At 37.6% G+C, this 9,854-nt stretch overlaps 1 protein-coding gene across 1 annotated transcript; it reads right to left on the reverse strand.

The window, feature by feature from the left end:
- Window positions 1-4,573: 4,573 nt before the first annotated feature.
- On the reverse strand, window positions 4,574-6,950 carry LOC109169222. Its single transcript, XM_019318068.1, has 3 exons — window positions 6,717-6,950; window positions 5,413-6,417; window positions 4,574-5,296 (listed from the first exon to the last, which is right to left on the reverse strand). Exons 1-3 carry the CDS (start codon window positions 6,948-6,950, stop codon window positions 4,574-4,576), a joined length of 1,962 nt encoding a protein of 653 aa, XP_019173613.1.
- Between the last annotated feature and the right edge of the window lie 2,904 nt (window positions 6,951-9,854).

Below are 9,854 nucleotides of genomic sequence, written 5' to 3' on the forward strand. Positions count from 1 at the left end.
AATGTACAAACTCACAATGAAAGAAATTCACGAAAGAGATACGAATAAGATATTCCAAAGGCTACGCAACGATATCAAGGATTCCAATCAAAGGATTACAACGAATAGATAGACTCAAGTACCAATTCAATCAAGAGTCAAGATGGTAATCACAAGGAAATCACATACTAGTACCAATAAGCAACGTAACTAGCATGCAAGCCAACAAGGTAGTCACAAAGACTCGTACGAATAATATAAACTTCATTTGAATCTAACGAAGCACAATATTGGATTACAACCACGATTCAAGACTCCAAATCCTACCAAAGGTTACTTAATACATCGCCTCTAGACTTACGAGACATCAATAAAGACACACAAATACACAATGGAACAACAAAACGGAAGCCAAAAACCAACGTACTAGTGGGTGGTTTGGACGGGAGGCAAAGTACCCGCCAAAAATCCCACCTGTACCAGCGGGTGGTTTCGCGAGTAGTGAAGTGCCCGCCAGGTGCCCGCTGGTACCGAACTAAAGAAGGAAAATCCTAGTTCGGAAAAAATTTAAAGAATGCACAAATCCAAGTCCAAACACCTCAATACTCACATCAACAACAAAAGGGACTTGAATACAAGGAAGAGCTCAAAAAAATAGCATCAAACAACCCTAGATACAAGCTCTATAAAATCATAAACACAAGAATATGCATTTCATCACTCAAGAACATAAAAAATCATATTAGCAAGGAGAAATAGGTTTTGTAGGACATGGGTTACCTTCTTAGCTTATCAAACCTCTTCAAACTCCCTAGCCTACTCTTGCAAGTTCTCCTCCAAGCGATCTTCATCAAAAGAACCCAAAAACCCAACAAGAAAGGAAGACTTAGATAACTGATGGGATGCAATTTAGCGGTGAGGTGGTGGAATATTTTAAACTGAGATGTGAAATCCCCGAGTGTTGTTCTCTAGGGATGGACAATGTGGAATTGGGTATTGCGTTGTCAAACACAAGCACACAAGTGCATAAGGAAGCTAGGAAAGTGTGTGGAACAGAGTTGCATTAACGGATACGAAATAGACAAGGAAAGATAAGAAAGGCATAAATGAAATTAAACGAAAAGAAAGAAAAGCGGATTAGGATTGTGTGTGTTAATTGAAATGTGTGATTAGCTACTCCAAAGGTTGGGTGTAAATTGCATGTTGTGACACAAGTCAAGAGGAATGGCTTGCTAGTGCGTAGCCATTTTGGTATATACACCTCTCGTAGGTAGATATGACACCTAGGTGCTCATTTCTTCTACGAGGCAAATAAGCAAACACCTTGCCTACATCCCTCTCCGGGCTACCATCCTATCAGATTTAGGGTGGGAAATGCAAGGGGAAGGAGGCTAGGATTATGTCTCAATCTATTGACAACATAATCCTTCCTAAACCTACAAGCATGTGTTGCAATCACACACAAGAGTCATTATAAGCATCCCTCTTCCAACAAGACATTCAAGCCAACAACATTCAATCACCACAATAGCACAGATCAAATCAAGCTAATCATCACAAATACAATATACACAACAATCCTAATATCTAGAATTTAGCCACTCATGCTCAAGATCAACAATCTAAATATATGCAAGATAAACATCATCAAAATAGAGCAATAAAATAGATCAAGAGTTTACCCAAGATTGCAAAGCTAGATTGTCAATCCAATGGATTAGAGGTGAAGATCTTGTTGGAAAAATTAGCTTAAAATGGCATATTAAGTGGCTATTTTGTGGTACAATTATCAGTGGGGTCCACTTCTAAGTTGGGTCGGGTCAAAGTGGATTCGGATTCTTCGTAGTAAGACGAAGAGATTGATATATTGTACGCTCAAAACGGATAATGGGTGAACGAGATATTGATTGTCAAAGTAAACCCATTTGAGTTCGGAAATGAAGGGAACAAAGTGAGCTTTGTCCCACATTGGTTTGGAAAGTGGATTTGCCCCCCTTATATACAAGAGCTCTTTTGAAGCTTGTAGAATTGTATAAAATAGAGGCTCTCTCGCGCGGGGGGGGGGGGGGGGGGGGGGAGGGTGCAAATCAAATTCCAACTAGAAGAGATCGAAAAGGCTTGATTCAAGCCTGAGCTCGCGTGTGCCGGCACATGCGGTATCATTTTCCACGAGAGGTTGTGGTGCACCGAGAGCACAACTCTCGTGCATCTGTGACCACGAGAGGTGCACTCTCGGGTTGCACCACAGCACGCACGAGAGTACATGCATCTGTGACCACGGGAGGTGCACTCTCGGGTTGCACCACAGCACGCACGAGAGATGTACTCTCGTGTTGCTGGTCCTTGTGCTCTCGTGTGAACCTGCACCCCAACGGTCTGAAACCCAAAAGTTGTTGTACAGATTAAACTCATCTGTTACGGAATTAATACTGTTTTAATTCCAATTTTAAATCTGAGTTTAATCCTACTTAGTGGGTGGCTGTTACAGGAGTTATACAATTGGTTTAATACCAATTAAAGGCCATGTTGAATGCTATCCCTTCCAACAGCCCTATATAAAGAGAGGTAGGGCAGAAGCATTTTACACAGTACGAAATCAAAGGAATTCCAATACAGTTTTGCCTCAAAAACTTCTGCTCCTACTATCTTCTTTCACCAACAGTGTTCTTGCTCTTGCTTTGTTTGCCGGGTTCTTTGTTTAGGTGCTTAAACAAAGAATCGTAGCACGTTTTATCCTGGGAAACCTAGGCTACAACGCTCCTAGCACTTGTGGGAGGTAGCAAATAAGGTTTTAAGGAAAAGAACTTTGTGTTCGAACTCGTGTTAAACCTATATCCAAACACTCCACCTTTTCCTTCCCAGTTTTCTGTTTCTCCCTTATAATAATAATTTTTCTGTAGAATTATTATTTTGGGATTTTTCAACCATATTACCCAACAGATCTTGCAAGGGAGAGCTTGGATCTTCACTTCTCTTTACAAAGTTGATTGAGATGGAGAGAAAACTAGCTACCCTAATATAATCTAAAATTCTAGAGAGAGAAATATTGAAAGAGGAAGAATGAAGAATGATGGATCTACCCTTCAAAAAAAAAGAATGATGGATCTAGATCTGAAATTTCAGCATAAAAACTCGCCAAGAAGCCTATTATTTCCCATTTACACAGGCGTCACGGCGTGACGCCTCGTGTGACTGGGAATCCTGATATGGTTTTTGCTTATTTTGACTGCCTAGACGTCCGAATTGGCATTTGTGGTCTTCATTAAAGTTATAGATAATTTTGATGCAAATCCATGGCCATCTGAATCACCTCGATCGGACACTCCTAGCTCCAGATATGAGTTTTCTTCCAAACTGTCGCTGAAATGAGTTAAATTGTCAATATTTTGCTATTTAGCACAAATGTAACCAAAACTAGTCCTTATGCCTAACTTCAATCAAATTAAGCTATTCTAAGCATATAATAGTCCTAAAGGACTCTAATTAAGCAAAATATTACTCCTAAATACCCCATAAAAGTAGCACATTTTAACACTTATCAATAACAAAGAAGCAAAACTATGAAATAAGACTATATAATCCTAGTACATACCCTTCCTAAGCTTGATGATGGTGAAAGATAGAGTCTTGCTTGGCTTTCTTGGGTGAGGGGGTGAAGAGCTCTCTTGGGTAGAATGGGAGAGTTAGGGTGGCTTGAAGAACAAGCTAAAATGTTGAGAGAGTTTTGGCCAAGTATGGGAATGCTAGGGTGAGTGTGTCTAGATAGTGGCTTGGGTTTCAAGTTATAAATTGTGAAATGACCATGAAGGGCCTCTTCTTTCCACATAAAGGCTAGAAGGGTTTCATTTAAGCAAAGACTAGAGTACAAAGGTCATAGCCTAAGGTCCAACCCATAGACCACATTAAAAAGGTTAAGGGATTTGGGTCAAACTAGATCCCCTAACTAAATTCAAGGATAAATTATAAGAAGAATTATAAGGGTAATTAGGAAATAATTAAATAATTAATTTGGGTTTAAGGGATTAATTTCCGGGGTGTCACACCTTTGTTCTTTGATGTTTGGGTTGATGAGAACTGTACTCATTCAGAAGACGCCTCTTTACCACTGAACTATCACCTACCCACAACTTCACCATTGTCAATCTATTGATACATTAAGTTATTAAGTTATTTGAATCCAATAGAATAAAATTTTCAGTGTACTGGAGATCGAAAAACACAATTCCCTAAATATTATTGTTCAAAATAATAGAATCAATCTTAATACACTTGAAAAAAACATATTTGTATATTACAGAATACTTGAAACCTATTGCAAAAAATGTGATACATATAAAAGAGGAAAAAACTACACAATACTTGAACCCTTCTAAGTCATCACTTTATTCTTCAATCCAGCACTATGTCTCAACATCAACCTAATAATAAAAGAAATTAGTTACAGATTGAAATAATTTTTTATTTTTTTAAAACCAATTGGCAGATTGTATTAATGAATCAAAGCTGTAATATAGTCAGGAGGGATAGAATCCCAATACATAGAAGGATCCTGAGTAAAAGCTAATGAAGCTAAAGTATGCGCATGCAAATTAACCTATCTAGGAACATAATTTAACGAAATATGACTAAATAAAGACATTAATGTTCTGCATTGGTCAACCATGACCCCAACATACGAGTAGATCGGTGTATTTTGCTGCTGCACAGCACTCCGTAAAACCATGCAATCCGTGAGAAGGCATACTGATGTGATGTTCCTTTCTAGTAGCCAAGATAGCGCCTCCTTATAAGCCAGTGCCTCTGCCATCAGTGGTGAGAAACAAAATGGCGATTTGCCATTTTTTGCCGCTATGAAGGATTCCTCCTGTGATATTAAAACAATTCCATACGTGGCCTCCCCGGTGCCTTGTTGAAAACCCGCGTCCACATAGCATCTCAGGTTGCCATGCGTCTTCGTTCCAGTCATTGGTGTCGGATCCGGCAGTGCTTGGCGGTGATGTGCACTGCCGTACGCCTGCATGGACGCTGTCGCTCCTCTCGCGACGTCGGCTGGCCGCATCATGGCCCCCTTCCACACGGCTGAGTTGCGGCCTCTCCAAATATGGTATAGCACGGCCACCAAGAGCCGGCTTTTCTCTTCCGTTAAGACCGCCAAAGCCCCCATTAGCCATGTTGAAAAGGAATCTGTAGCAATATTTGTGATAGGCAATTGTGTTATATTCCAAATAAGTGTAGAATATTCGCAGAACACTAAAGCATGCAACACATCTTCATGATCTAAAGCACACATTGGGCATATTGGGTCCACTTCCACTCTCTTTATAATCAAATTAGTGGTAGTGGGTAGAATATCACATATGGTTCTCCATAAAAACGTCTTCTACTTGGGTGGGACCTTTAATTTCTACATCGAAACCCATTTATCAAAAGCACCTGGGTTATTCTCAAAATCTCCAACAATACGCCTATAAGCGTCGTCTTAACTGTATATGTCCCTTTTGGGTCTCCCATCCAATACCATGAGTCATCGTAGTCAGGGCTAACAGGGATCATAATTATCCGGTTCACATCCTCAAGAATAAAAAGATCAGATAGAATAAGCGGATCCCATGTGTTTGTTCGTGGATCAATTAAACCTGCTATTCGTGCTTCTCTTAATTCTTCTGGAATATCCGTTTGTACCAAGGGGCTAGGATTATCCGGCAGCCAAGGATGACCCCATATTAGAGTTGTCTGTCCGTTTCCAATTCTACGTCGCACCCCAGCTGTCACTATTGCGTGTGCCGCCATTATACTCCTCCAACAGAAACTTGGGCAATTCCCAATAGTAGCATCAACAAAACTAGTTGTGGGGTAATAACGAGCCTTATATATTCTTGCTGCAAGAGATCCTGGGTTAGTAAGAAAACGACATGCCTGTTTTCCTAACATGGCCAGGTTAAACGCTCTTAACTCTTTAAAACCCAAACCACCAAATTTCTTAGGGAAACACAATCTATCCCAAGCCTTCCAATGTATTCCCCTTTCCCTGCCATTTTCCCACCAGAATTTATTCATGGTTCGCTCAATGGACTGACAAATTGTCTCAGGTAATAAAAAAACGCTCATTGAAAAAGTAGGCATAGATTGAGCTACGCTTTTCAACAACACTTCCTTACCAGCCTGAGATAGCAACTTTTTACTCCACGATCCAATCCTTTGGCTGATTTTTTCCTCCACATAAGAAAAAACATCTCTCTTATTCCTGCCCACAAAAGATGGTAGGCCAAGATATTTCTCAAAATTGGTCGCTTGTTCAACCTCAAGGCAGCTCGCTACTTGCGTTCTGTCCTCCTCGTGAGTGTTCCGGCTAAAGCATATATTGGACTTATTATAATTCACCACCTGCCCGGATAACTTATCGTACCTTACCAAGCATTGCTTGATGACACTAGCTTCCTGGATATTTGCTTTGAAAAAAGCAGGCTGTCATCTGCAAAAAACAAATGTGATACGGGATGTGCACCCCTCGCAACTCTACACCCATGTATTGATCATGCCACCTGTTCTCTTTGCAACAACATTGAAAGTGCCTCAGCACAGATAATAAATAAATAAGGGGAAAGATGATCCCCCTGTCTGAGGCCACGAGTCGGCCTTACACGCCCCCTTACTACACCATTCACCATCACAGTATAATCAACTATCGTCACACATAGCATAATAAGTTGGATCCACTTCTCACTAAATCACATAACAATCAACATTCTTTCCAGAAACGTCCATTCCATTCTATCATAAGCCTTTGACATGTCTAACTTTTGCGCACTCCACCCCACAACACCACACTGTTTCCTGTTTAAGTAGTGTCCCACCTCCGCTGCTACCAATATGTTATCTGTAATTAATCTCCCTGGAATAAACGCACTCTGGGATTCCGAGATGAGATCACCCATAAGCGTTTTCATTCTATTAGCCAACATCTTGGCCATAATTCTATAAATGACATCAAGAAAATATGAATGAAATAAAATTTTTAAAAAAGATTGAAACTGTTAATCTGTTATTACCCAATAAAATTGAGAATGATGATCACCAATGCCTTGCTGGAATACTTTCTGCAATATGTGAAAATTCAAGAGAAACAACTATAATAGAAAACAGTTAATAAATAAATATAAAAGCAAACTAAAGCATGAATATAGCATTTTGTACTACAACATTAAAAAAAAAAAAAACATAAACTGCATAATCACCAAAAAAGAACTTATAATTCTTACTTCACCTATAGAAACTAAAGTTAATAGAATGGAATGCTCCAGATTGAAAAGCCAAGCTCCAAAGGGCTCTTCTTACTCAATCTTTTGTTTCAGTCTTGGTGATGGAGTGCTGGGTTTTGGGCTATATTTATAGGTGATTTAGGAGTGTCTGAGTACAACATGGAGTTAGGAGATTGAATTTGATTTTAACTGGGAATTAAGCATGCATGTTTTTAAGGATTTTTTTTATTTAAATCTTAATAATTTAGCCATGCAGTTGAGTTTTAATGGGAGTTTGAAATTTAGTAAATTTAATAGAGAATTAATGGAGAATTATAAAACAAATAATGGAGAATATAATTTTTAACGGGCAATGGAATAATATAATATTGTTGAACAGAAATATGAATTTTAATATTGTTATATTGCTAATATTATGTTTGACTATTTTACTACTCAATCATCCTTTTCTGACTGACATATGTTTAAATATTATATTATATATATGTTATAATAACGATAAAATTAACAATAATTATAATATATGCTGCTTCCTATTTCTAGTATTTGAACAACCAGATTTATTTGTCACGCACAGGGTATTATAATAGTGTTTTAATATTGTCATATTGAATTGCATAACAAATAAGAATTTTAATATAGATTGAATTATAGTACGAATTGAAAAGTATGAAAGAATATATTCTATTAGGAATTGTATTACATTATTTTATAATATTAGAAAAGGAAATTTAATGTAGAATTATAGTACGAATGGAAATGTAGGAAATAATATATTTTTTTAGGAATTGTATTACACTATTTTACAATATTAGAATGTGAATTTTAAGGTAGAATTATAGTACGAATAGGAAAGTAGAAAATAATATATTAAAATTTGAGGATTTTGGGTGGGAAGTTAAGTTGAAAATTTTGTTTTTATATATAGTATCGACTAATAAGTGTCCCGTGCGATGCACGGACTATTATTCATTTAACAAATGAGCAAATTACACTTTTGGTCCTATAACTATAGGGGGCATGTTAATTTCTCTCCATGACTTTTAAAACTAACAATTTAGTCTTTTAACTATGTTTTTTTTAGCAGATTTGGTCCTTCTGGCCAAATCACCGGTGGAAATTGGCCGGAAAAACTTAACCTTTTTAAATTTTTTATTCATGAGGGAAAAATAGTCTTTTTTACGTAAGCTGTTTCTTCTTCTTCGCGTTCATGAGCTACGGCTAACAGTTGCCTCTTCTTCCAAGAAAGAACAGCTCCAAGAATCGAAGCCCAGGTTCATAAGCAAGGTATGATTTTTATCCTCAGCTTTTTCTTCATTTCTACCGAGCATTTCTTGATTCATCTTCCCCAGATCGCACAGTATAAAGCTTTATAAAAGATCTAAACTCCCATAAATATTCTTCTCCCTATTCTAGCCACAACCATCCTCCCAATTCCAGCCACGACCAAACATAATTGTAGTATTAGTTGTGGTCCTGTGGATGATGGTTTATTTATTGTGTTGAAGTAGGTGTAGATGTTCATGTAAGTATTGATTCTGAATTTTAAATTTATCTCCAATCAATTAATGTTAGAAACATAATATAATTATATTGGTGATAATGAACCACAATCGATTTAATATCCCAAAAATAATATTTATATATACACACACTAGTATATAAAATATTATTGGATATTTATCCGAAATATATATATACACACAAATATATATATAACGGATCCAAAGGTTATATATACATGTATATCTACGAAAAAGATATACCAATATATATCAACCAAAATTGAAACTAATAATCCTCAGATTATGAGTTCAATCGAAATAAAATATCAAAAGAGGGAGAACGGATTTTTGCTTAAAAGCATAATCCAAAACAAGAAAGAAGGAGAAGGAAGAAAGAAATGTAAGAGTTAGGCGAGGTGCCTTTCTTTCCTTAAAACCTTATTTGCCACCTCCCAAGAGTGCTAGGAGCGTTGTGGACTAGGTTTCCCAGGATAAAACGTACAACGGTTCGACGTTTGAGCACCCAAACGAACGAGAGCACGAACAAAACACAACTTCAAGAATGAAGTAGAAGCAGAAGTATTTTGAAGCTGGAAAAATTATTTTTCTTGTGTGTTCTAAAAAGCTACTGTTTAACTCCTTCTTATATAAGGATTGAGGAGTGAATAGCCTTTATTATGGCATTTAGGGGCACCCCTACAACTCCTGTAATGGCAACCATTAACATGGGTGTTAATTCAAAAATTAAAATTGAAATTAATCCCATGACAGCTGGAATTAAATCCCAACAGTCACAAACAGGAGCTTTAGGCCGAACTTTCGGCCTAAGTAGTAGTTTCAGCCATCAGGCCGAAACCACCACCTTCGGCCACGAAACATATGAAACATTATATTGTTTCATATTTCGTGGAGGCCAAGGTGGCCCACGAAACATGAAACAATTGTTTCATTTCGTGGTGGCCAAGGTGGCACACGAAACTTGAAACAATTGTTTCATTTTCGTGGTGGCCACCCCGAAACTGTGAAACAATTTTCAACTGTGAAACAATTTTCACAAGTTTTTGTGGCTGCTTGAATTGGAAAATGAGACCCCGAAATAACATATAATTTT

The sequence above is a fragment of the Ipomoea nil genome, unplaced genomic scaffold (genome assembly GCF_001879475.1).
Source record: "Ipomoea nil cultivar Tokyo-kokei standard unplaced genomic scaffold, Asagao_1.1 scaffold3265, whole genome shotgun sequence".
NCBI classification, from domain to species: Eukaryota; Viridiplantae; Streptophyta; class Magnoliopsida; order Solanales; family Convolvulaceae; genus Ipomoea; species Ipomoea nil.

What these genes read in the sequence shown, in the direction of transcription:
- LOC109169222 (XM_019318068.1), bottom strand. Translation starts at nt 6,950, where the DNA reads ATGGCCAAGATGTTGGCTAATAGAATGAAAACGCTTATGGGTGATCTC. An exon ending in TTCTGGAAAGAATGTTGATT is followed by an intron (nt 6,418 to 6,716) that starts GTTATGTGATTT and finishes GCAAATATCCAG; the next exon opens with GAAGCTAGTGTCATCAAGCA. An exon ending in AGATTTTGAGAATAACCCAG is followed by an intron (nt 5,297 to 5,412) that starts GTGCTTTTGATA and finishes TTGATTATAAAG; the next exon opens with AGAGTGGAAGTGGACCCAAT.